This window comes from Alligator mississippiensis, chromosome 13 (genome assembly GCF_030867095.1).
Source record: "Alligator mississippiensis isolate rAllMis1 chromosome 13, rAllMis1, whole genome shotgun sequence".
Classification (NCBI taxonomy): domain Eukaryota; kingdom Metazoa; phylum Chordata; order Crocodylia; family Alligatoridae; genus Alligator; species Alligator mississippiensis.
The window spans coordinates 49,218,268-49,246,096 of record NC_081836.1 but is presented as its reverse complement, the minus strand read 5'-3'; the positions used below and the strand labels follow the sequence as shown (position 1 = coordinate 49,246,096).

The window sequence follows — 27,829 nt, the reverse complement described above, 5'->3', positions numbered from 1 at the left end:
AGGGGGAGGCGCCGCTATATTCCCCTCCTCGGGATTATTTCCCACTCCACTCCGGAGCAACCCCCCCCAGCCCGGTGCACGGTGGAGACGCAGCCGCCTGGCTCCGACCCCCCCTGGAAGGAGGCAGGAAGGGGGCATCCATCTCCCCGCCGGCAGGAGCGCGGGTGGCTTTGCAGCGCGGGGGCCGCGCAGGTGATGGGCTCCCGCCGGGCGCCGCCCGCATGCGGCGGGACTAGTCCGCACTAGGGACCGTACAAACGCATCCCGCCCGGGCGCCGAGGGATGGTGCTGAGCCCCGCCGCGGCTGGAGCCGCCGCCGCGCGATGAGGACCTGGGCTGGCGCCTTGCTGCTAGGGTTTGCCTACCTGGCCTTTGCCTTCTCGGAGGTACGTGCTGCCGAGGAGGGAGGGAGGAAGGGGGGGAGATGCAAGGGATTTTTCTTTTTCTTTATTTATTATGTATTTGGGGGGTGGGGGGTGAGCAACCAGCCCGCGGTTGCTCGGGGGCGCAGGCTGCAGGAGGCAGCCGGCGTGCAGCGCCGAGCGCCCCGGAGCCCGGCCGGGAGGCGCAGGGCTCGCAGCCGTGCTGCTGGCCCCGGGGAGGAGGGAGCGGGGGCTCCGCAGGTGCTGGCCCGGGACCGTGATTGGGTGTCTGGTCTGTTTGAAGGAGGCTGAGATCCCCCAGGAGCTCATCGAGAGGCTGGCGCACAGCGAGATCCACAGCATCCGCGACTTGCAGCGCCTCCTGGAGATTGATTCCGTAGGTAAATTATTCTCTTTCCTTCCTTCCTTGCCTGGTATGCCGCTGCTGGCACCTGGGGCCGCGCCGATCAGCACGTGTCCGCCGGGTCTGAACCCTCCAGTCGCCCTTTCCTACCAGACGGATCTAGCGCAGGGCTCGGGATCCAGAGCAGGGACCCGCAGGTGTGCCCCCCTCCAGCCAAACCAGGGCTGGGAGAGATGCAGACCAAGGGCAGCAATTCCTCAGTTACCTCCAGACAAGAATCCACTCCCAGGTCAGGCTCAGGAGTCAGACAAGCAGATGGTGAAAGAAACTCTTTGAGTTTTAACTCCCTGACCTTTATAGCTCCAGACCTCTTAATTTCTCAGCAAAGAAGAATTTCCCGAACCTTTCTTGTTGTTCTTCTCCGGCTTGGCTCTCTATAAACTACTGTCCTAGAGGCATTTGAGATATTTGAAACAATGTTTATGAATGAAGTCATGTCTTTTTCAAGACCTGGGGTTTATTAAAAGGAAAATAAACTGTCCATTCTGATCTTAACCAGGACCCTTCCTCGGGTGCTTACCCTTGACAAATACCGCCCTTATTCAAAGGAAAATAGCACAAGGTTATTTTCTGCCTGGTTAAGCATGCAAAGCAATGGAGGGAGAATGTGCGGTTCACCAGTGCTCTACCCCCTGGTATAAAGATCTCAGCATCATGGCAGCATTGAATGGGTGTCATTAAGGTTGGGTTGTTGCCCTTTGCTTTTGGTGGTTCCTTCTGTTAGTTTGTGGAAGAAGGAAACAGCATCTTTGGTAGAGCCGTGTCTTTTGTGAGAAAAATCAAGGAGTCTTGCTCACAGCGGTATGGGGCATCTCCTTTAAAAAAAAAAATCTTATGCTATGCATTTTTTTCTCTGAAATATGTGCTGTTTAAATCATTATCATTCAGTGCTACCAGGTCTTGATTGACTCGCTTGCCTTCTTGTTAGGTGAAGTATTAGTGAACAGAAATGTATGGGAAACATAGCTTACTGATAGAGCTCTTAATTTTTATGTAATTATGTTGTAACTGGTGTCTCATTACAGTGAAAATTAAAATGCTCCTGTCTTTCAGGGTACTTTGCCATAAAGGCTCATTACTAATTACTAGCTTGATATGCATTGGGTTGATACTTTTAGAAACAGAAGTTGGGATTAAGGAAGCTTTCAGGCAGGGACAAAACCCTGAATTGAATGTGCGTAATGCATATTAGCCTGCTCTAAACTGCAGTCTGTACCGTGCACGTGCACCAGGGCCCAAGAAATTTGTATGTTGGCTGCTGGAGAAATAAGGGCGGGTGAATTTTCCCTATTCTCTATTTCCGGTATCTTTGAGGCAGTATTTTGTACCTCCCAGAATATAGTATGTCCGGATACTTCAGCATAACAAACAAGTGCTTCATTTTTAAATACCACTTACGACGAAAGCAAAAGTTCACACGGTTCCGTGTCTAGAGGCAAACTGACAAGCAATGGTGTGCCAGTTGAATAAATTAGAGAAGGTGGCAGATCAGAGAAGATTACTGTAGGAAACGAACTGAATTTTGTTCATGCTTGCTGTTCGCCACTAGGTAAATAATTATTTCATTCTGGCCCTTTACTGCAACGCACTGGTTCAGCAAGTGGCAGAGAAGCAGGAAACAAATGTCCTTTAAAAGCTGAATGTGAAAAATTATTGTTTTATAGAATTAAAAATAAAATGGAAAGGTCCAGTCTTGCCATGTTCCTCCTGCGATTAGTCCTTGCAAAGCCCTCTTCTAAGTAGTAGTTCCAATATTGATCCCTACTGGGAACATAGTCAATGGCTATCTCAGTTTATGCTTAAATATATCAGTCTGGCAAGCTTTACTTTCATAAGTAATCCTTACTCCCCTGACTTCTTATTGCCATAAAAATACAATCAATTAAAAAACTGGATTCAGCTAGTCTCCTTTGGCAATAAAGGCTTGGGCCTGTTTAGAGCATTGTAAGATTAGCTTGAGCTAGAGGAAAAAAAGTCAGATATCTGATAGCTAGTGCTGCAAAGAAAATATTTTGGAAAGCGGAGGATTGCCTTTCTTGCAGTATAACGCATCTGTTAGGTAACAACTGCAGTTTTAACGGATTTGTACAAGACAGTTTCCATTTTTTTGTTGTTTTTACTACTACTCGTTGTAGTGCATGTTCGTGCCAGTGCTTTCCTGAGTGAGTAGGGCTCGTAAACTCAGGGGGGGAACTCAAGTACCGTGGATTACTCTTCCGAGCAAGAGTTTGTAGGATCATTCATGCAGCAAATCTCTGCTTTTCCTGAGAAGTGGGGCAGAATTGGTGGGGAAACAAAGGGAGGAGCAGCCGATTTTTCTCTCTCTCTCTGGCAGCAAAGCAAATACACATGCTTTCAAAACAAGTCTCGTTAAGTCGTGGTGGGCAGCTCCTGCATCCTGACAGATTTTGACTCTATATTGTAGTGCAAGTATGATGGATAACCCCCTTCATAAAATTAGAAACCACACCCCCAGACCATCTGGTGTATTACTTAAAGAAAAACAGCATCCAACATAATGCTTATCAATTTATTCAATAAAGAAAATCCAGGCCAAGATTCTTCTTTTGGAGCACAATCCTGCACTCCCTCCTCAAATCAAACTAGTGAAGGCAATAGGAGTGCTGCCAGATACAGGATCAGGCCTGTAAGTTGCAGCGGTATAAATCCATTGGATCTGAGTGGAGTTTCACAGCGTGAAAGAGAAAAGACTGACCTTACCTATTTAAGATATAAAGCCGGCATGATCCCAGGAAGTAAACAGCTCTAGCACTCAAAGTCCACGACTTCACTACTAACAGTGAAGAGAATGAATCATTGAAACAGAGGCAATTCCTTTTCGCTGCCTTTCAGATTTCCTTGGCTAGCAGAGTGGGTCTTGCTCTCCGCATTTTCCCCTCCCTTCCGTCCTGTGGGAGGTAGAGTTCACTTCATCACATATTCGACTTGCCTCCTGCTGCTGCTTGGACTACAGTGAGACTCCCGATCGCACAGTCTTTCCCCTGTCCTGGAAAGGCTGCTGCTTCTCTGTGCACATGCGTGCTGGCGTGTGTTTTACTTGGAGCAAAAGCACCAACCAAGCCATTCTAGTCCTACCGCCACGAGGAGCACTTTAGATTTGTGAATTGAATAGCCTTTGACTATGAACCAGCAGAAGCAGCTTTGCAATATACACAGTATATTGTAAAATAACACACCTGGAAAGAGCAGTAATTGTGTTAGGTTATTAAACCACAAACAAGCTAATCCACTAAACTCTCCTGTTGACTTCACTGGCCTTTGGATAATGTCCCAAATTAAAAATGGACAAGGGTGCAAGCGTTAGCTTACGTTAGGCCACCTGGAAGCAGTGAAGCAGGTGGGCTTTTGACATGCAGCCCTCTGTATTTTGCTCTTTTCCTTTCCCCTCAAATGATGCAAGAAATATGGTTTGAGAGAGTTTTATAATGCTGTTCTTCTCTGTTACATGTAGGTAAAAGGACCTCTTGCATAGTGCTATCTCAATTCCTTAATTGATCCAAGTTTTCAAATGTAATGCCATTGATCTCTGAGTCTGAATATTACATTGGCTAGAAACATGATCAAACAGATTGACATTGCCTTGAGCTTGTTGGGAGCATGACTGATTTGTAAGAGAGACTGTAATGGCTATTGCATACTATTTTCAAATCCTGAAAAGAGAGAGGCATTGGGGATTTCATAAATTGTTCATGATACCCAGGATTTTGGACCTCTACATCTGGGATATGCATCAAAATGGCACCCAGTTAGCAGAACGGAAGTATATAGTGGATATATATATATGTTTGGGACTCTACCTTCTGAGCAAAAACTGCATGGGAAAATGATGTCATAGTAATGTTAGAACTATCTAAAAGTAGTCTCTTTTAGGATACTTTCCATATTCTTTTTTTTAGGAGAGCAGCAATCACATATTGGCAGTGTCATAGGAGCTCTGTGAGTTGTATGTTAGCTACTCCCTGACCTCCATGGAAAGATGCCAGTCGGACAAAAAGAACTATTTCAGCCACATTAATGGACTGACCAAGGCTAATTGCTGGAGTTTTTCTACCCATCATCAAAATGTTGTCAGTGCATCAGGGCATAAAAGATTAAAGAGAAATTACTTGATCAGCTGCCATGAAGACATTTTTTTTTTATTCAATGACCTATCCCATATCCAAGAAGAAAGCTGTCTTCATTTTGCTCAGCACAGCACCCTCAGCAGTCACTTAGTGACATACATTTTTTCTACATTAATAAACTGAGAATCGTTCCTTTCCCTGTAAAACTTTGTTTGCTCATAGGGCGTGATCCAGTAAGGTGGTGGAACCCTGTAACTCCACCTGACTGTCCTGGGAGTCGAGGGCACTGCCTGTTTTGGACATCCTCAGTTCTATACCATTGGTTAATATTTGGTGGGAAAATAGTCTTAATTTCTGACATCATTGGTTTGGGAGACCTTTTGGCAGATCCGGTGTTAGTTTCCGTGCTGCTTTAACAAACAGGAGGATTCTTTTTTTTCCTGATCGTTAAAGCACCATTGTTTTATCCATTGAATCAGTCAAAAATCTTTTCCTCTGGTTATAAATAAGGATTCAAGACTAGTTGGGGTCAGATTCTGTGAGTCCTTCACAGACAAAGCTCCTATTGATTTCAGGGCTCGATCCAGCATCCTGTGTAAAGGGCTGAGAATTTTTCCATTGGCTTCAGCGGGCGATGGAATAAGTTCCAAGTTCCGAAATGGATACAGGATAGGGCCAAGTGCCTTCAGCACTGCAAAAGTGATCTTACAATACACACATGCTTATGAAAAGACACTGATGATGTTGAGTCATTGATGGAACTTGTGCGCTGTTTGTTTTTTTGGAGCTTGTGTTACAGTCCCTTCTCCTAGGAGGTCAGAGCAACATGGCAGCTTTCTTTTTAGTAACTCTTATGGCATCGCATCCAATAGAACAGGGGCTAGTGAAATAATGGCCTGCCTGTCTCATGATTCTCTGTGATCTGTCTCGGTATGCCAAAAGCAGCTCAATGGTCTTTTGGTTCAACCCCTGTCCGAATGCAGGAATACTGCTTCTAAATCATCCGTGACCCATGCTCATCCAGCCTTTTTAAAAACCTCCAGTGAAGGAGATTGCACAGCTTCTCAGGGCAGGCTGTTCCCCTGCCTCACTATTCTAGCAGCAGGGAAGTTCTTCTTGATATCTGATTGAAATCTACTTGGCCACAGTTGAAAGCCACTGCTTCTCATTCAGCCCTCTGCAGCAGGAGAGAAAGTGTCCCCCCTGTTTATGGGAAGCTTTCACATATTTGAAGACTGCTGTCATGTCTCCCCTTAATGGCTTTTTTCTCCAAGCTAAACATACTTAGTTCCCTCAACTTTCCTTCATTTGACTTGCCTGCCACCCCTTTATCATTGTTGTTGCCTGCCTCTGGACTCTGTCTTCCCAACATCCTTCTTAAAGCGTGGAGCCCTGCACTTTGCTTGCAAGTGGCACCTTGGTCCTGGCATATTTTGCTTAGAACATGATGCTGCAGTAAGGTTAAAGGAGTCTCAAGCACCTGGTCATTGGCGATGTGTAGGGGGTGCACGTGGGTGCACGTGCACCCCATGAGATTAGCGGTGCACCCCCCAGGAGATGTGTCAGTGGTGTCTGTGGGCCGTCGCTGCTCGCCACCCCTACCCTCATTGGTGACATCTGTGGGTAGTTGCCAATTGCCACTGGCGACTGCCGGTGGCATCTGTGGGTGGTCACTGATCACTGGTCCATGCTTGCCACCACCCCCAGTGCCAACACCACCTGTGGGCAGTCACCGTGCCTCCCCAACCTCTGGGAGCATGTGTCATTCTTGCACCTGGCTTAACATATGAGTGGCAGAATCACAGAATCACAGAAAATTGGCGTTGAAAGGGACCTCAGGAGGTCATCTAGTCCAACCCCCTGCTCAAAGCAGGACCAGCCCCAACTAGATCATCCCACCAAGGTCTTGTCTAGCTGGGTCTTAAAAACCTCCATGGATGGAGAGTCCACCACCTCTCTGGGTGACCTGTACCAGTGCTTCACCACCTTAGTTTTTTCCTAAGATATCAAATCTAAACGTCTCTTGCTGCAGCTTGAGACCATTGCTCCTTGTTAATTCAGTAGCAGATTACTTTCCTCAATCTTACTTTCTTCATAGAACCTGAAATCAGTTATCTTCTGTGGGGGTTTTGCTTATGCAGCCAATTCACGATCAGCCCCTGTGACTCAGGGTATCATGAGTGATTGCTCTTTTCAGCCCAGCCAGCTGCCCCCACCAAGAAGTGAGGCTCAGATTATCAGTTTTACAGCCTTACAGACCCTGTTTGCAGGTAAGCAGAAATACCTGCACTCAAGCTCTTGGCCTGAGCAGTTTGTGTCACTTTCTTTGAAAACCAGTGTATTGCTTCAAGTAGAGAGGAGTAGCACAGAATAAGGCTCTGCAAGGGAGATCAGCGATAAGGGTTGGATTCTGCTGAGCCCTTGACGTTCCACTGACAGGCAGGAGGAGTGGAGAAAATCAGCTTAACTTAATTGATTTAGGGTGGGAGGGATGGTCTGGTGGCACCAGTGGGAGTCAGGAGACCCAAGCTTAGTCCCAACATCTGGGGTCATTTGGGGTCAGTCACTTCCTCTACCCAATCCACGAGTTTCCTGTCTATAAAATGAGGTTAGGATTTTTTCACCAGGAAGGAGTGTTGCGAGGATAAAATCCATTCAGTATTGCAAGGTGCTCAAATAGGGGACGCACATATTCCTAGACAGACAGACAGACTCCAAAGCTGAGAACAGCAGGCAAGGACCTGTCCCCAATTCAGAAAATAGGCAGGATTGGCTATATTGTAACGTGCATTTGAGGTTGCATTTGGACTATCTGCTGAATCTTTTTCCTGCTTCTAAAGGCAATGCCATTTAAAAGGGCGAGGCAGGTGGGAAATTACATCCCCAAGAGCATGTGGTTCTTCTAAGTCAGCACCTGGCCTCTGGGTTTGTGTCTCACCCTGCACCCGAAGTGGCAGGCAGGTGCTGAGCTGAGTGTGATTCCTCAGACGGGCGGGGAGGGAGTTGGTTTATTTGTAGAGCAACCGTGCGCGAGTCGTACTGTTCACATAGCCAAGTGTTAAACAGGTCCCACTGTCGTCTGGATGCATCCCGAAACGCGGAAGCAGAAAGGACTGCAGAACCGCGGGAGATGGCAGACCGTTGCATACTCTCAGCAAGCAGAAAGCGCAGCCGATTTGCCTGTGCCATCCTTCTGCATATTTATGCACATTGCATTTTTCCTGGGAGCCATCCATAAAAATCTGTAAAACATCCCATTATGACACAGAGGGCACTGTGCGAAGCAGAGTGCTGGGAGCTGGGCTTTGAAGTGCTGGGATCCAGTTCCCTTTCAGTCTGTATTTTGTTTATCTCTTCCCGCCCCCCACTTGCAGTGTGTGCTCGAGAGAGCTTTCCAAAGCCCACTGCATGTGACCTGACCGGGAGCGATTCGCTTAACAAAACCAAACAGCGGAGCAGTCGTTCTCGTGTTTTTTTATGATAAACGAAATGCCAAGTTTTCCATCTATGCTTTTTCTCATGGCCCTTGAACCCATGTGGTAGGCTTATTTAGGGAACAAGACAAGCCTGGATGCAGTCCCAGAGTCTGCAGTAGCTTCAGATACCCCTCCAAAGGTTAGGATACTTCACTAGGGATTTGTTCTGCAGCAGAGACTAAAAGGAAACTCAGGCTAGTTGCTGTTTGTTCTCAACTTAGCCCATGCGCTTTCCCGTAAGCCAGACAAGAGAGTGTTTATAGACGTGGTAATTTTACTATGGGGCTTATGGCGGTGTATTCAGCATTGTAGACGTCCAGTGACGTACTCTGCCAGGACTCTAGGAGTAACTTTTAAGCAAACGTTTATCTGTGTAGCTGAATTGAAATGTTCTTATTTCTACACTGAACTTCAGCTTTAAAAAAGTTTTTGAGGCCTTTCATAAGCACTGTTTTGCTTCAGGGTCAGCTTTCTCATGCAACGTACAAGATTGACTTTTTTCAATAAAATGAAGGTTTGAATATAAAATGATGTTGCTTCATAAGCAAAATTGAATGTGAAATTCTGCCCTGACGTATGTCTTGGCAGCTCTATTGGCATGAGTTAACGGGATTGTAATTAATGGCAGGAGTTGGTTCAGAGTGGGTGTATGACAAAGCGTTATCCTCACGTTTGCGGAGCAGGATAAAAGGGACTGTCGTACTGACGACACAGTTAAGATTTAATATTTTGTTCCCTGCTGTAGGATATGACGAAGTTTCAGAAACAAATTTGAGGTCTCATAGCGTTCACGCAGCAAAACATGCGCAAGAGAATCGCCCTGTACCTGTTCGCAGAAAAAGAAGCATCGGTAAGAACCCGCTAGTTGTTCTTATAGACCCAGATAATGGGGGCTCCTTCGGGCAGTCATGTAGGGCACTGTTGTGAAAAACTAACATAGCCAAAGGAAAAGACCGTGTATAGTTTCTGCTTTTTCTATTGACCTCATCACTTGTTGCGTCTGAATCACTTTCTGGTTGGTAATCCATCCTAGAGAGACATGCACGAATAAATGGTTTACATTCACCTTCCAGTTGTGACATGTTAGAAGCCAGACCCTTATTAGCAAATGTGGCAATGTTCAATGTATAATTCATAGTGTCGGGAACAACTACAGCAACTGGCTTAAAAAAAAAACAAAACAACAACAGTTGGTGGGGTTTTCAGTACAGAAGCTCTGGAAAAGGAAACAGCTTGACTCTTTATTTCAAAAACAGTTTATCCAAAAAATTGAGAGAGCAAAGTGCTTTGACATTAATTTCCATCACCACATAGAGGGCCAGGCATGTTTACAAGGCATTTTTTTCCCTAGTAAGTACTAATGATGGTGTCAAAACAGAAGCCTGGATGTCAAATGGAATCTATGCTAATTTACAGATGTAAAATGAAACAGGTGTTAATTCCCTTGAAAATGGAATTTTTATGCAAACAGCTCTTGTTCCATCTGATTAGATTCAACTGTTTGACTATTCTAGTTATCTGTGAACCCATACATATTCTTATGTGCTGTAGGTAATTTGGAGTCAGCAGACTTTAACTCTAGACTGAGACCACATGCAATATATAGCACAGTACATGCTATCCACCTGGATTTGCAGTGCAAATTGGCAAGCGCACCTGTTGCACTGACTGCCTCTAGAGAACAGTGGTTTAGAAACAGTCTGCTGCACTTGGCACCCGTTTCTGCAAGGTGCTGGATTCTTCACATTAAAAGTCAACGGGAACTGAGTATGCGCAACAACTTGTAGGAATTGCCAAATATCTTGCAGTATCAGGCCCTCTATTATCATAGGTTAACAGCAACGTTGGAGACCAAGAAGAAAAATCCTCCGTTGTTGTCACATCCACCCACTCGACAGAGATGTTTGGACGTGTCTTGCTCACCAAAATGGAACGTGTCCAAAATCAAGCCAACTGCAGATGGGATACTAGGCTTTCAAGTTACAGGTTCAAACCAAGCTACCTTTTCTTTGCCTTAGACTTCTCCTGAAGATAGTGAAGAGGTACAAGCGTTGACTCCTTCCCTTCCTCACAAGACCCCAACTGTTATAGCTTCTTCAATAGAAGGGTAAAAAAAAACCAAGCTGCCTTCAGAGAACTTCTTGCTGTCCAGATTGCCCAGTAGGGACTGCCGTGAAAGAAACGAAATATTTTCTTCCTGGACCCTCTTGTCCTGTACTTGAGAATCTCACTTCTCAAGAAGTCCTACCTTCTCGCCCCCCAGGGTGCAAGAGACACCCAGATGCTTCAGAGAGTAGCTAGTGAACTGCAGCTAGGCTTTAGCATGCTGTTGTGCAGCCCATTGCTCAGTGCACAGCAAATATATAGAGCTAAAACTCTGAGCCCTGGAGAGTCTGAAATATACACTTGTCTCTCAGCACTTCTCCTTTCTTAGGAAGTATTTAGTTGCTGTAGATTGAGATCTGGCAGAATAATGTACTTAGTTGAACACAGAACGGAGTCGCTGGTTTGCTCTTACTTTTCCAATGGTTTGTTCACATCCACTTGTGTACTGGTTCATCAGCTTTATTGAGAAACGATGACACTTGTGATGATGGACAAAGGAGGTTTGGCAGTTACTGGAGCTGAAGCTGCGGGACTGAAAGATTGCTTCAGAAATCAGGTTTATCATTGATGTTATAGAGACAATTGGTGTGCGGTTGCATGACACATACATGCCTGTTCTGGCCCTGATTCTGCAAAACAGACCAATCCCTATCGGTCGGGAACTGCTACAACAGAGAAGGTGTCAGACTGTCCTTGCCTACTGTCACTTTTTAATAGCCAGCATTTCCATTTAAGCGTGGATGCTCTGAACTGCATGGGAACTTGAGCCGGTAGGTCCCTATTTCATGGTCTGGTTGTGTAGAGCCGCTCAGGCTTTGCTCTGGGGTAATGTGCTCAGTGTGATAGGAAGTCAAGGGTGGCAGCCTCCCCAAGCCCAGCACCAAGGCTGATCATTAAAGCAGGCCACCTGGTTGGGATTCATTCTCGTATGTTCATAGCAAAAGTATCTGTGCTCTAAAGCGAGAGCAGCTGTTCACCTGGAGGTGTGAATTCTTGTGTTTGTAGAGGAAGCCATCCCTGCTGTCTGCAAAACAAGAACTGTTATATACGAGATACCTCGGAGTCAGATTGATCCCACCTCTGCCAATTTCCTGATATGGCCACCATGCGTGGAGGTGAAACGTTGCACTGGCTGCTGCAACACCAGCAGTGTGAAATGCCAGCCATCACGGATACATCACAGAAGTGTCAAGGTGAGGACATGGTGACTGCACAGGTGCAGAGGGCATCTCTTGCTGTAAGAAGATTGGTGCTTCAGACAGTCAATCAAATATGTTCTCCTCTGCTATTAGCAGATACTTTTCTTCGTATCTGTTTAACAGAAAATATTGCTTGTAGAGTTGATTGTCGTGGACACCATTTTGTTTTTGGGTGGTTTTTAACCAAAAAAATCTTAGCAAAAATAGTTCTCATTGGAGCTTTCCCAGGATCTGTCACAGCACAGAACTAGCATTTCAGAAGAGAGGCTGACTCAAGGGGCATGGGATTGTACAATCCACTGTACAGAATATTATTTCCTTAATTAAATATTATGCCGCTTAAAACTGGGGCTTTTATATGTGACAACATAACACTTCTGATCTGAAAAAAATGTGTTTCAAATGATCTTGTCTCTGGGGGCAAGAGACTCAAGGGCATCATGCTTTATTAACTCATTAGGCAAAATCCTTTTCTCATTGCCACAGTTTTCCATTAAATATTTCATGAAGTATTTATTATAGTCATGTTGCTTTCACATCGGTGTAAATCAGGGGACCTGATTAAGTCTGTAGACTTGCACCAGCATAAGGGACAACAGAATCCCATTTATTGGCCCCATTATTCACCTGTTGCCCCATTTCTTACAAATATTAAAGTTGACTTCTATTTTTAATAAACATCCTTCTAAGTGAATTTGCCCAGTAAAATAAATGGACTGTAGCAGGCACTGTGTCTTGCTGAGGAGTCATAAGAGGTGCTGCAGACTCATTTATTTAACCGACATGCCTTCCAAATGCAAAGTGTGATGTCTGAGCCAGTTATAAGGTATCTGAACACACCCAAAAATGTGGGCAGTTTTATTTATTTTCTAAATGGCTGAAAAACCCTTCCGGCTCTGATAAGATGGCAAATATCTGAGGAGATTTTCTCAGCTTTTCCAAAAATAAGTACCTGATACACTTGCATGCTATTCACTTGTGGATGTTGAAACTGGTTGCAGACATAATTAAGTTAGAAAAAGAAAAATATGGGGCTGTTACATTGATCACTGGGCTGACAATCAGCTGGAGAAATTTAAGTCATTTAAAATAGTGGCTTAAAATGAAACTACCTCCTGAACCAGGAGTAAAACACCACCACTGGCAAGCCCAGTGCTATGATCTGTGGGCCCAGTCCTGCTTCCACCTGTTTTGTGGGCTCAGATCCTTCCACTAATGCATTAACATGGTGCAAAGGGATAGTAATGTAAATGCAAATGCTCAACAAAGAATTGTGCTGCCTGATGAGAACTCCAGGTAGCTTGTCTACACCACAGCCTGGCTCTTGTCTTCTGCCTTTCCAACACACAGGGTGCGGAAGAAGTTGAGTGGCATTTGCTACAGCCACTCTCCTCCTGCATAGGATCCTAGAACTTGAATTGATGCTTCTGTTAGGATGTTTTAATGTTACTGTCGGGGATGTTACCTGTCTTGCTGCCCCCCATGTAACTTGGCATCTCATTCAGTGGTACAGCAGTGGCCTTTTTGGACTTGCACTCATTTATTAGCATGCAAACTATAAGGGCGATCATCTGAGAAGTTGATTTCTAGGGCTGCGTAAGTGCCAGTGACAGATACGCCCATCAGCCAGTGGTTCAGAAAGCTTCAAGACAGTTCCCCTGCTCCAAACAGTAATTAAATAGAAAGGACAAGAGGTCAAACAGGAACAGGATGCTTATTGTAGAGGTTGCAAGCTGACCCCACCATCACACCAGAGATCCTTGAACAAAATCCATATTTATTTCCTTCAGAGTCAGATCCTCTTGTAGCCTTTGATATAATTAATTGTTTTATGAGCCTTTTGGCAAGAACACATTGAGCTGAATGACTTTGTGTGTGCATGTGTGTGTGTGTGTGCGCGTGTGTGTGATGCTTGAGCAAGCCCAGTGCGAGGGTCACAGGAAAGGTAGGAGGAATTGGTCTGAGGGGCTGTCTGGGATATTCCTGGAATGCAGTGGAGAGCTCTCGGTTTTTCCATCATGTCAGACTATATAAAAGCTCTCTTTTGATTAACATTGAAAAGGCTTCCCCCCGCCCACCCTCTTTTAATTTACAAGGTGGTGAGATCATAGCAAGCCTATTCACACTGCCAACATGTCTGCCCAGAAAAGTCAGGCAGTGGGTTTGAAGGCATATTATCTAACAAGGCAAAGCAAAGGATGTTTCTGGACACCCCTGAGGGCCACAGCGGACAAAATGATATCTTACCCAAATATCAACGGTTAGTAGTAGGATGTGGAGCTGCAGTGCAGGTGGGTACAGGGTCAGGGACATCCCTTTCCTCTTGATCTTGATGCAAAGACTGTTGAAGCCAATGGAAAGACTCCTGCAGATTCTAGTGAGCCTCAGATCAGATCACAAGTGCACCAGGCAGCGGGGCTGAGCTGGAGCTCTTAGCCAGTGCTTCTGGTGATGCTAGCTAGAGGGATAATTGGGTGCTATGACCTTTGTCCACCCTTACACGAACCAGTTGACCTGGCACAACATCAGTATAGCAGGGCATAAGCTGTGTCTTCTCAAAAAGGTGATGCAGGTTCCTGTTGCACTTGAGATGCTTCTGGAGCTGATGGCTTTAATATTTGTCATATGGCCCTTTAGTCTTGGTTTGATGAAAGACCATGGTAAGTTCCTTCTTATGATGTCCATTCTCCAACAGGTAGATTAGGGAAGGGGACACAACCAAGCCAGACCAGGGTCTTGAACCCATGCTGTGGAGGGTAGCAAGTTTACCATGGCACCACTACACAGGGCCCTGTAAGAGGCAGGTCAGGGAAAGAAAGGGTGTGAGAAGCACTTTTGCCTGTATGTCAACAGAACACCTACATTGGACACATCTCCTCTGGAAAGCGTGCAGAGGAGAGCCACGCGCATGATCGAAGGGTAGGAGAACAGTTCTTATGAAGAGAGGCTGAGAGCTGTGGGACTCTTCAGCCTGGAAAAGCGCAGGCTCAGGGGGGACCTGGTGGCTGCCTATAAATATATAAGGGGTGTGCATAAGGATCTGGGGGAGCACCTGTTCACCAGAGCGCCCCAAGGGATGTCAAGGTCCAATGGTCATGAACTGCTGGAAAACCGTTTTAGACTGGACATAAGGAAAAACTTCTTTACTGTCCAAGCCCCCAAAATCTGGAATAGACTCCTTCCAGAGGTGGTGCAAGCACTGACTCTGGACACTTTTAAGAAACATTTGGATGTTTATCTTGCTGGGATCCTTTGACCCTAGCTGACTTCCTGCCCCTGGGGCAGGGGGCTGGGCCTGATGATTTTACGAGGTCCCTTCCTGCCCGAATGTCTATGAAATGTTTATAATCCCAGATTATAAAGCAAACTGCTTTCAGCAAACAGTCTATTTGTATCTAGCATAAAAAATGTGTCTTTGATTCAAATGAAATGGCTGTTTGAAAGTTCCCTCTGCTGGTGACCCTCACGTTCTTATGGCCCCTACTTATATCGTTATACAAAAATATGGAAGAACCCAGTCATTGATTCGGACTTGAAAGGTTGGCAGGTTTTTGCTATCAAATCCATGTGTCATTTTTAGGTTGCAGACTCTAATTGCTCAGTCCACAGTGTGACTGGAATAGGGTCTTGCGGGATCCCTGTGGCAAAGGATCTCATCTTCCTGAGCTGTGCCTGAGGAATGGTGTAGGCTGGGGTTTGTTTGTGGGAGTATTTCCCTTGACTCTGTCTGGTACCTCTGGAACTGGTAAAGCTGAGAGTTCCCATTAGTTTTACCCTAATCCTAGAAATGTGTTAAATGCTCTCTCCACCTTGCATATCATGGACCTTTGTATCCCTTTGATTGCAATTGCTTCTTGTGACTATTGCTAATCTAGTTAATAATAGTCATGAGAAGTACCTGGTCATTCTCCCACTCAGGCTGTGTCCTGCTAGCTAGGAGAATGGATCTGATGAACATTATAGAGGAAGCCCTGTCTGCAGAGCCAACCCTAAGCAGCTGATCTTAATGCCAGGGACATCGGGGGGAAAAACAGCCTTCCTTTTCACGCTGTGGAACAATAGTAGCATCATTCCACCTACTTTTCCATGATCTCTCTCCACTCATATCCAAGATGGGCATGAGACTGCTCTGTAGTGATTTCTAAACTCTGCATTGATCAGGATGTTTACTCCAAAAACATCCAGTTTTAGTTTAATAGGGAGGCATGAAAAAAAAAAAAAAAAAAAAGGTGGGAAGGGAAAGAGTAGCCAAGGATAAGCTACTTCTCAGAGAGGTGAAGACAGGAACACAGATTGAAAGCACTAAAGCAGTTGTTTGGAGGAAACCAGACTGGGGCACCAGGACTTGATGAGATGTCTGAAGGACATCAGGCCTTCCTGGGTTATAGTGAAGGAGTGATGAGCCTGTGGGTAAGATGGACAGACAGAGACAACGGTTTTGAAATCCTCTTTTCCCCTTATTAAAGAATGGCGGTCTGACTACGGGAACTCCGAGAAGGATCGCAGGTACCCAAACTCAGACACACTGGGCAAACACAGCCTAGCTCAGGGTCCAGACTGAAAATGGAGAAGTTGGAGAAGTCACACCAGGGAGGTCAATGCAAAAGGGCTAACACCTGAAAGGGGTTTCTCAGAGACCAGCTAAAACAAGGCCCATCACAACGACAGCCACTCTCACCGCTCTGTCTTGGGCACCTACAAGAGTCTATGGCTGCTTAGTCCCTACAGCAGTAACTCAACACTTCCACACCTGAAGACCTCACTTGGTTTCTGTATCTTGCTTTCCCCACACCATGTTACAGTGGTTCCTCTGTATGAATTATGAACATTTTACCTGGACTGCTAAGTACTACTTAGGGGAACATGTCACAGGCTAGGGACACCGATATGTTCTGCATACCCACCCATAAAAACATTTCTTGCTGACTCACAGGTTTTATCACTTCATTATCGCTGCCTTAGTTTTACTTCCTCAATGACTCCTTCCCTGGTCCATGGTTTGTCCTTCTGGACACCTCAGCGCACAGATCTTAAGCAAGCACAGGAGCTACAAACACTCAGCACTACTCAGTTCTCCACATCAGTAGTTAGGCTGCAGGCACTCCTCCTTATATTGAGAAAATGCCAGCTCTGAGTTGTCACTCATGTTTTGACTACAGAAAAATAATAGAGCTATTCTTCTGTTGTAAAGAGCTTAGAAAGGGCACAACAGGTCAAAATATTTTTAACACTGTGGATTCCTAGTTGAAATCTCTGAGTTTATTTTGTGAATCGCATTTGGACACCTCAGGGCTAACATTGTACGGCACCCTGGTTTTGAATCGCTGCTCTAGGTCTTTCCCTTCACCTGCTTTGTTACTGCCCTGGGTTCCTTCCTGCATTTCTTTAGGCTTCCTCCTAACTTCTTAACCACAAACCCCTCTTAGGCTGTTTTTTCACTCCTCTTGCTGCAGCAGCAACCCTCTTCCACTTACTCCATCTGTTTTCTAGTTTCTGCTTGCTTAAGGCTGCTCTTTATATGCCCTGGTATGCCTTCCCATCATTCCCAACAGCATGCAATTCCCAGGATCCCTAAGGGGACTACATTTCCCAGGATCCTTTGTCATGACCACACCTGACCTATAGCCTCCTTTAAAGGGCCAAAGCAAATGCAATTAAATTGAATAATAGTTAATCATCCATAGCCATACCTTTTACCTGGATTGCTATTTGGGGCCAAGTGAAGTTCTCTGATTTTTCTTTAGTAAGTGTTAAATGTAGCAAGAGCTTGAGTACAACCAAGTTACTGATTCCCTTTTTCATATTCTCATTTTTTCCAACACATCACAAGGCGGTGGATGGGCAATAAGAACTATGTTTATTTTTATATGCTTATAAGAAAGTGATGCATCCTTGTTCCCTCCAAGATGAGAAACACTGTTGGGATAGTAGAACAAAGAAATACACACACGGGTCTGAAAATTTGTCCCAATCCAGGTAAAACTCATGATATAAAAAAAACATGCTTTCCATGTTTTGGTGTTTGAGAGAGACTTGCATCTTTAATTTTTGGTGAAATTGTATCACTTATAGAATGGTTATAACATTTTCTTTCTTTTTCCTAAAATTACTAGATTATCATATTAGCAAACAAGCTATTTTGATAACTGTTTTACAAAAAAATTGGTTGAAAAAGTCTTTAAAAATTACTGAAAAATCTGAAAAATGCAAATTTTTTAATGACTGCTTTCTTTTTTGAAGAGGCCATTTTTCTGATTTAAACACCCTCCCTCCCCAACATATTATTGACTAGTGCTTCTACAAATCAGAAAATGGTCAATCTAAATAGCTTTTATGAGCCATGAAGGGAATGAATTTACACTTCCATCTTCTCTGCATGCGTTGCATCTTGTAGTAACTCCCTTTATCTACTACTTCCCTTCTCCCTGGTGTTCTCTCCTGGTTGTCTTCTATCCTGCTCTGTATCTTTCTTTGCCTTCATCCCATCAGTGAATTCATGTGCCATAAAGTTTTGTAGCTGTTGTAGGCAAACACACTTTGCCTCAGCTGTAGTTTGATCCCAGGTGACTTCTTGTCTCTAAAGATCCCAATTTTATACCCCATCTTGTCTTTTTATCTTCACCTCATAATTGCATCCTTTAGGGTTGCCAAAGTCCATAGAGTCTCATTCCTTTCCTCCGTTGCTAATTTATTTTGAAGTGGAGCAGAGATGCCTGGTTTAGTCGTTCCATTTCTAATCCACATCCTAATTTGGGCAAGCTCTGAGTTTTTAATGCCTACATGCAATTGATATAAAAGTGGTCTTCCATGATGAGGACTTTCCTGTAAGTTCCTGACCAGAATTAATGTTATTTTTATGCTCACATGCTTTCAGGGTTTCCAAGCTCAGACTCTGTGCAGGAAAGCCATTACTGCCATTCATTTAGTAATACTTCTGAATAACCTAAAGCACTTCCTTCATCTTGGGGCTGGCAGTATCACATATATGTTTCCACCAGACCAAATGTTTATAACTGCTACATAGCACCCATCGATATAATAGGAGTGTGATCAAAGATCATAGGGACAGAAACACTGTACCCCAAGTCATAGGATGTGGTTTATTATATCATGGATAGATTTTCAAAGGCACAAATAGAAGTGATCTCCCCCTGAGATAAAATAATATTTCCTTGATTTTTTTTTTTATCAAGGCTCTTGGTTTTTGTTGCATTGAACAAAAGTTAAAGGGGATCATGTGGAATGAGTGGTTTGCTTATGGCTAACCACTTCAAAACACTGGGTAGTGCGCAATAGCATGTGATTAACTTGTTGCTCCAAGGAGAATGTTAAACACCATGGCAGGATGAGGGGGATGAAGGAAATGATGAAAATATGAAGCCAAAAGATGCTAATCTAGGGCCATATTCTGTTATGTTGGCATGGCTGTCAGTTTACACCAGCTGCAAATTTGGCGCTGAGCCTGTATCAGTTTGAGTTAGAATTAATTATAGATCCCATGGTGGCAGCAGGTGTTATGAGATGACATAGGCTTTGCAATTTAATTGTATTCTGCGTTGCTTTAACTTGCAAAAATGAATGTTTACAGCATCTTATTAATCTTCATTTTTGTAACTGGTGTTGCCTGAAGCAGGAAGAGGGAATGAAGCGTGGGGTCTGTTTAAATTTACAGATGTACTTCCGTGAAAGCCTCACATTTTGAATGGTCTGTGAAGTAGGTTATCATCCATTATAGTGGACCATAAGCTGAATATGAGTCAGCAATGTGTTCTTGCACAAAAAAAAAGCCAACAGGTTACTGTGTTGCATTAATAGATGTGTCTCTAAAAATCAAAAGAACTGAGTCTTCTGCTATGCTCAGGACTGGTGGGGCCTTACCTGGAGTAGTGTGTCCACAAAAACAGATGTGGACAGGTTGGAAAGAGTCCAGTGGAAAGCAACAGAAATGATGAGAGGCCTGGGAAGCAAGATTTGTGAGGAAAGGCTGAAAGAGCTCAAATATTTAGCCTGGAGAAGAGAAGACCAAGGGGGTATTTGATAAATCTTCAAATACCTGAAGGGCAATTCTAGAGAGGAAAGAAATGGGCTTTTTTCTGTGGCTGTAGGGGATTGATCCAGGGGCAGTGGTCTCAAACATCAGTACAGGAAATTTAGGCTAGAGATTAAAAACAACTTTCTGAGTACGAAGGTGGTCAAGCATTGGAACAGGCTCATGAGATCCCTTGCAGCTGTGCTTTCCTATATGCCCAGTCTTTAAATATCTCCACTTATATTCTTCAGTGCATGTAATACAAAGTCAATAGTGGAAGGGGTGTATATATAGTTGTCTTTTTGGAGAAAAAAAAGACCAGGGAAGGACTAAAAAAGAGTTTGATTATAGTTTATTCTGGTTGCATGTAATTTTCAATGCTGCCAGTTAATTCCAACAATTGGAATAAGCATGGCAGATATCAAAGCTCTTTCATGATTGCTGGGTCTCTTTCTGTGTCTCTGGTTATGGAGGACTTAATCACTGTTTGTTATTGTAAATTGTGAGGATTAGTCATCCTTTGATGCCGGATGACTCAAATGTACCATACATTTTCAAATCTTTGCATTCAAAGCCTTGGTGGAGTTAGACTCTGATAGAAGATTTTGAAGCATATTGCTTTGACCCATGGTTGACCTTTCCGTAAAAGTATTCTTACATGTTGCAGCCAGCTCTAAATCTGTATGGAAATCTGACAACCTTGGAAAATGTCTTTAATGTGGATATTTTAGCTACTGCATCTGTCTCTGCAGAACTTTTGTTTACTGAGCAAATCAAAATAGGCTCCAGGTCTTGTTGACAAAGGAGACAGTGACTGAAATGTAAGTTTGAAATCTTGGCTCCCTTGAAGTCAGTGGCAAAAGTCCCATTGACTTTAATGGTGCCAGGACTAATCTTGCTCCTGCTACGTTCATTCAGACGCCACTGGTAGTGTGTCCTCAGAAAGCTGAAGCCAGGCTTCTGGGACTTGGGAAATGTAACTTTCTTCAATCATTATGTTCATTTTTAAGAACGATTTTGTACTTCAGAAGGACAGAGGCTCACTGGTTTCTCAATGTCAAGGCTAGTAGGTGTGTTAGAAACCCAATTAAGGACATCAGCACACCATTACTGGAAGGGTCTGGTGAAGACCGTAAATACTGTGGTAATTTTGAACAACCGCATCGATGATGTTGTTATATAGGTTGGCTGATAGTGAGATATCAGCACCCCACAGTGATGTTAATTGTGCAAGGTGTCACTGACCCAGAGACTCTTTTATTTTGTGTAAGATACAGTGAGACCTTGGGTCTGAGAAAAGACTATGCATTTACCCGGAGTATTCAGTCATTGTAAACCATGCTCCTCAGTTACAGTTACAGTTTGCTCTATGGTTTTTGCATCACGTGAAGGTCTGTTACATTGTTCCTTAGAGGGCCATGTTCCTTTAATGGCTGTCTTGAAATTGACAGGACCTAGTCAGTTCAGGGTCGCCTCACAAGCCTTGCAATTGACGGCTTCTAGTCGGTTTCACCAGTTATGTAGTTAAGCACAGTACAGCTGCATCACAAAGTAGACAGAGGGTCCAGAGCTCCTATGAAGTCATGCATACACTTATCCAATATGCAGAAAACCATTATTGTTATAATGCAAATAATAGGCAAAAAATTGGGACCAGTATTGTTAGGCAGGTAAGCATATAATCCGATATATGTCAGAGTGGAGTGCACTGCAATGCAGTGTTAGAATTATGTAGTTTTATGTGACAACCCGCATAACCCCCATCTGTCAAATGGAGTACTTGATGTCACATCACTGCAAATTCGACGTGTAAACCAGAGTGGCCCTGTTCATCTTAGTTCCACTTAGAGTTAATTCACCTGTAGCTGTATGGGGTGGTAGGAAGGTTGGGTTTGTCAATGTGAATGATGCCAGTTCATATCAAAACATTGCTTAGTTGGTATTCTGTCACAGTCTATACTAGCCAGCCAAACTCTGTTGCAATTTGCTTAAACTCTGTTTAACCACAATAGTTCACTAAAACCTAGACCAGTCTGGACCTTCAGTGCAAATACTAGCAAAATTACATGCATTCTGCACAGCTACACTTCCATGTTAGACAGAGACTCTTTTTTGAGTGTGATGGGTACCATATCAACAGAGACTTTTTAAAAGCTTTTGATCTCCTTTATGCCTGCCCCCAAGTAGAGGATTGTCTTTTAAATTTAAGTGAACTCTCATTCATTTGAAGGTTGTCCCAGGTTACTCCAAGAATTCTCTGGGATCAAGACTGTCCCTTACTGAGATGTCACTCACATCTTGGGTTTCAAAACAGCTTCCGCTTGTGGAGCTATTTTTTTCCTCATATTTCTGATTATTTACTGGTGATTTCAACATCACTGTTTGTGTCGGTCTTAAAATCAGTTGGTAATCAATGCAGCATCAGTAAAATGTGGTGGAGAGAGAAATATATTAGAAGCGGATAATTCAGAATATGGGGAGATGTCTGGATCTGTACAGAAAAATGTACCTTGCTTTAGAAAAACCCTGAATTGCTTGTGACTTCAAACTGACATAAGAGAGAAGTCAAGATCAAAGATGTTGTACTTCTGCCTCTTGCGGGGTGGGGGGGGGGATACCCTAGTCTTTTTAAAATTGCTAAACTCATTGAAAAGGATACATTCTGTGCAATAAAATAGGTAATTTTCTACTAAGATTAAAAATATCTGTTATAGATCTCAGTGAGACTAATTGCATTAAAATACCTACGTTTAGCTGTGTATCTGCAATCCTGTTATGTGTTAATAGCATATACACTATCATTTTTCATAGGTGGCAAAAGTGGAATATGTTAGAAAAAAGCCAAAATTAAAAGAAGTTCTGGTGAGGTTAGAAGAGCATATGGAGTGCACCTGTACATCATCAAATTCTAATTCAGATTATCGAGAAGAAGAAACTGGTATGTCTTCCTTTTATTTTTTTGCATGTATGCTTTTTTTCAGATGAAAATTTATACTTGTCCTTGTGACAGTAAAAGAATAAAGGTCAACATGTACACCCATTGAACTCAAAGAGAAAACTCCTATTGAGTTGACACTCCTCTGTATATTGAAGGTATGGAATTAAACTAGGATATGTATTGGATAAAAGATTTTGAATTAAAAGGTTAAACTGCAGCAGTTTTCTTAGTGTGCCCTCTAAAGGAAACGTACAGTGCATAATGTAGAAACCTTGCCTAACTGGAAGGTTTCACTGTGTAGCTTTTTGGTAAAGTCTATCAGTTCTATCCAAGAATCACTTTGGACTTTATGGAGGAAGTTAGCCTGGGAATTTATTTCACTTGGGGGAAGACCGTGTTTGAAGTGACCAAAATTTTTATTTAGAAAGGACTTTTGAAATCCCACAACAGCATTAACTCTGCTGCCATTTCTGTACCCACTCTTATATATGCCCCAGGGATTGTTGTTAAGTCATCACATTGAACGTAAAGCTGCTACATTATATATAGGAAAAGGTTTCATGGGAAGAATACTTGCTGTCTGTGTGGTTTTTATAAAAAACTGTCTGGATTCTCTCCTGTGCGAAAATACACTAAATGCAAGGGGTGAGAGGTATTCAGGAAGCTGGTTACAATGCAAGCTGCCCAGATCGCATCCCATCCCTGATAAGTTAGAGTAGCCTGGGAGTTTTGATTTAACTTACGTGAGCTCACGAGGGACCCTGCCACTTTCAGAATTGGGGGAGTGCAGGTGCCCCCCTGACCAGGGTTGGAAATGCTGTTTCATGCCATCTGCGAGCTTCTCTGTGCTGGTGGCAGACACAGCTCAGCAAAGAAGGGCAGATCCTGGTGCCCTGTGCTGCTCCATAGGCACAAAGCTGCTGAAACCCTGGGAAAGTGTCTGGTCCTATAAATTATCCTCTACAAGCAGAGAAACTAGGAACTGTTCCCATTAAACTGCAATATATAAACCAAGCTGCATGTGTTTGTTTTGCTTGTTAATCCATACATAAAAACTCGGCGTCTTCCCTGGTTTGCAAATTGTTTAATGTCCCATACCTGAAACCCATATCTGATCCAATTCAGTTTTCCCAAGTGTTTGTCTTGGGCAGAGACAAAGCAGTTGAAATTTCGAGTTTACAGCATTTTTTTTTGTATGTATGAAAAAAAACCAACCTGGGAGAACAGTTCAAAACCAGCTTCCTGATGGGAATAGTCACAACAGAAGAAATCATTTACTTACAACCACAGTTGTAGGCAAAATAACATTTGCATTAGCAAGAGGGTGGCAATGGGAAAACCAGGGGTCAAGGGCCAATATTGAAGACACACTAGTCACAGTAGTTATAGCCGGATCTCTTGTAAGGCCATGTTGGATTACTGGTTGCTTGTTTTTGTCTAATCACTATCTAAACCTTGATAAACAGCGTTTCAAAATCAGCAGCTATAATGTTATACCTTTAATGCAAAGGATAATGAGTTTGCTTTGAAAGATAAACATCTTGAGTTTTTGTTACTTCAGTTTTCAACAAAATGCATTACCTTAGGGCTTTTTACCAGCCCTGCCCTTATGTTAACAGGAAGGCCTAGGGAAACAGGTAAAAAACGGAAACGAAAAAAGTTAAAACCAACCTAAAAACTACTGGAACTATTTGATAATCAGGTAGGACCTATATGCTGAACACCCTAATAGCACAAGTAATGGAAAACTTAATCAAATACCATCACTTCAACTTAATCACTATTCCAAATCTTGACACCTGCTACCTCAAGGCTGCAAAGAGATTAGATATGATTGGCTTTAATAATGCTACCTGCTGGTATTTCCCCTTTAAGCTACACATCACCATAAGCATCTTACATTCTTGAGCTCCTTCCTTTTCTTGCTTTTTGTTTTAATTTTTTTTCCGAGGGTGCTAATGCCTAAACTTCCAAAATCTCAAGTTCCACTTCCTTTGCTTTCGTTTCATTATTATTGATTCCTGGGGTCAAAGCAACACATAATAATGCATGAATGAATTGTCAGGTTACAAATGATTTGCGTTCCAAGCAGTCGGTTGTGAAAACATTGAGTATATGTATGATGAATCTAATTACATGCATGATCATCGACCTTTTTTTTTTGGCATGAACTGGGCCTGATTATACATGTGCTGAAATGTTCTGAATCGCTGCTTGCTTTAATAAAACCCAGGAGGACACCCATTTTTTTTGTGATGAGGCCCCGTACTATTTGTACCAAAGAGCTAAGAACCTTTATTGGTCTGATGGCTTCCCAGGGATGTATGATCACAATGGCTCAAGAGTAGGATATCATCAAAACTCATGACGTTCACAGTGCGTAACAAAAAACCGCTCTCACTTTAAAGCTTGGTTAAAATTCTTTGATCAACAGTGGCAAAGTGTGATGTCAGCTGTAAAATTCCCAAATTGAATACAGACTTTTGCCTTTCTAAAACACTGGAAGCCATATGAACCACAACATTTGCAGACGGTTCTCATGTTTTGAGCGGGAATTATTTGGATTTTGCAGTAAATGTGCCTAACTGCTGGGTGATGATGAATTTAATTGAAACACTTTTACACTTTTTATTTTTTTTGCACTTGAACTCCCAATGTCCGATATTCATTTATACCAATGTATCATTTTTCAAGAATGCTAAACTTGATATCCTGTTTCAGATTAACAGGTATTTATTGGGAGTAGTATGATAGAAGCAAAGATTTTGTAAAATTCGTCTTTAAAAGTGAGCATGTAAACTCAATCAAAACAGCATTTAGAGCTTCTTGTCCCAGGTTAGTGACTCTTCATGCAGAATAGTTTTTTTTTTGAAGACATCTACTCGGAGGATAGGACCTTGGATTCTAACCATGGAGTTATTGTATCTTTTTTCTCTCCTGCAGATGTAAGGTGAAAATAAGCTAGAAAAACAAACAAACTTCTCTCTGGGACATGGATGTACATGGTTTGTTACATTCCTGAACCTACTATGTATGGTGCTTTATTGACTGTATACTTTATTTGTTCTCCCAAGTGAAAAAAACTGGCTCTAAAGGACACTTAATGAGAACAAAGAGACAATGTACATTTGTTTAATGTGACATCAAAGCAAGTATTGTAGCACTCTGTGAAACAATAGGAAGCTTCCCTATCTAAAAAACGGGAAAAAAAAAGAGAAAAAAAAAAAGAGAAGAGTCAAGGAAAAACTAAAGAAAGAAAGACAGTTGAATGAATGGAGGATACCAAAAGTACTCAAATAAATGACAAAAATCTCAGTGAATAGTGGATTTCTGTCAGAGCAGTCAACGGTGCTTTATGTCAAGAAATGTGCCTGCTTTCTTGATGAAGATGGATGGACACTGATGGACTTCAGGCACACACACACAAAAAAGCAGGAATGTATCAAGTGATCAAATGCCACGCAAACACTATAGAAACAATACATCCTTGCTTGGTAGTGTTTTAAAGTCTATACAAAAATAAGAAAAAAGAACAACAACAACAAAAAAAAAACCTTCTGGGGAGCCTTAAGTGGATTTTTTTTACACCATAAAGTGATTATTAAGCTTTCTTTTTACTCTTTGCCTAGCTTTTTATTATCTCTTGGACTACATTTACCGATAACACGTATAGAAGACTGGTGTAACAGTAAGCAGAACACAAGCATTATGGTATTTCTCCTAGTGGGATGCAAACTAATGAGATGTATTAAAATAAAAATGGTATACCTATGCATAATTTTCTAGACGTTTTTGGTTTATGTTCCCCACTCTGCCCCCCTCTGCCCTGTAATTTAAAGCATAAAAAAAAAAAAAAGAGGCAACGTGCTTAAACAAATCATAGGATACCCATGCAAACATCCTTTATTTCCCTTTGAAAGTTATGCCAGTTGCCTAATAGTGATATTGTGTTAGCAATTGTCATTCTTATCAGTATACAACGACGTTTATTTCACATGTTGGAGCTGTGTGAAATGTACAAAAACTCTTCTTGTATCCGCATTGTACAATGTCATTGTGGCATGGGAAATTCCTTGCTGCATATATTTGAACAAAACCTAAAAATTCTTTATTTTTGGTAAAATGTTATGCTTTATGTGTATTCAACAGAAATATGTGTTTTTGTAAAGGTGAAGTTTGTATTTTTATCTAAAATTAACAGTTTTATATACCTGAGAAAGCCTGCTATGTTTTCTTGAACCAAAAAAAAACAAAAAAAGCGAAAAAAAAAAAAAAAGCATTTTGTGGTCATATTTTTGTAGTAGAATAGCCCAAATATCTTCAAAATATATTTTAACTATAGCAGGGCAGATAAAGTCTTCAGGCACCAGTTCCTACATTTGCAAAGTGCCGAAGGATTTAACTGTTCAGCTTTCCCATGGCTTGTAATGGTAAATCCTTCTCTGCTGCTTTGGAAATTAAGTATTGTGCCAGATATTCTTGGCTACCCTCTTGGCCAAAACACTGCCCTTCCCCAGTGGTTTAGATTATATGTCCTTTGTTTTATTTCGATTATCACATTGGACATGTAAAATAAACTACTGGATTCTTTTTTCTTTATGAAACATCTCCAAAGAGATGAAAGATTTCTCTCTCCTTTGTATGTAATGACAAAAGAGCATGTCTTAAGAATCATGTTTCCACCCAGTTTAAATGTCTCCAAAAGTGAATGAACTGCAGAGCTTTAAAACGTAAGGAAAAAAACGAGAGAGAGAGAGAGAGATTTTTTTAAAAACTTTTCCACTTCTTTTAGATATGGTTCAAACATTCCCCCCCCCAGACCTCCCCCTATTGCTATGTCCAGTTTCAACCAAACAAAGCAATTTTAACTAACAGGCATTATTGGCTTTGGATGCTAATGCAAAGATAGAGTTAGTCACAGTTCTATTTTGTGATCATTCTCTCAGTGTGTTACATTAAGCACCAAAACTGGAAATACATTTACTAAACCTGTCTGTGCTTGTTCTCCACTAAGTGTACTGTTCACAATGTTATGCACATGAATGTATGTGTCTGCGTTTAAAAAAAAAAAAAGTGTATAAAATGTAATTTATATATTTATGTTTCAGTGGGATGCCAATAATGTTGCTCAGTTCCTTTTTTTTGTCTAAAGATATCTAATGAAAAAGAATTCATATATCCATTAAAATGATGTAGATGGAAAAAAAATA

The 27,829-nt window shown here is 42.5% G+C and overlaps 1 protein-coding gene across 4 annotated transcripts; it reads left to right on the top strand.

The window, feature by feature from the left end:
* Nucleotides 1-15: 15 nt before the first annotated feature.
* Nucleotides 16-27,829, top strand: PDGFA (platelet derived growth factor subunit A). Of its 4 annotated transcripts, XR_001373935.3 has the most exons (8): nucleotides 16-386; nucleotides 667-763; nucleotides 9,093-9,197; nucleotides 11,459-11,646; nucleotides 22,493-22,619; nucleotides 24,239-24,321; nucleotides 25,341-25,454; nucleotides 25,563-27,829. XR_001373935.3 is itself a non-coding variant. In XM_006272354.4 (7 exons), the coding sequence occupies exons 1-6, from the start codon at nucleotides 324-326 to the stop codon at nucleotides 24,292-24,294; spliced, it is 636 nt and encodes a 211-aa protein (XP_006272416.1). In that variant the 5' UTR covers nucleotides 16-323; the 3' UTR covers nucleotides 24,295-24,321; nucleotides 25,563-27,829. The 4 variants fall into 4 exon arrangements, 2 of the variants coding, with proteins under 2 accessions (XP_006272416.1, XP_006272417.1); XM_006272354.4 differs by lacking the exon at nucleotides 25,341-25,454; XR_001373936.3 differs by lacking the exon at nucleotides 24,239-24,321 and having other exon boundaries at nucleotides 18-386.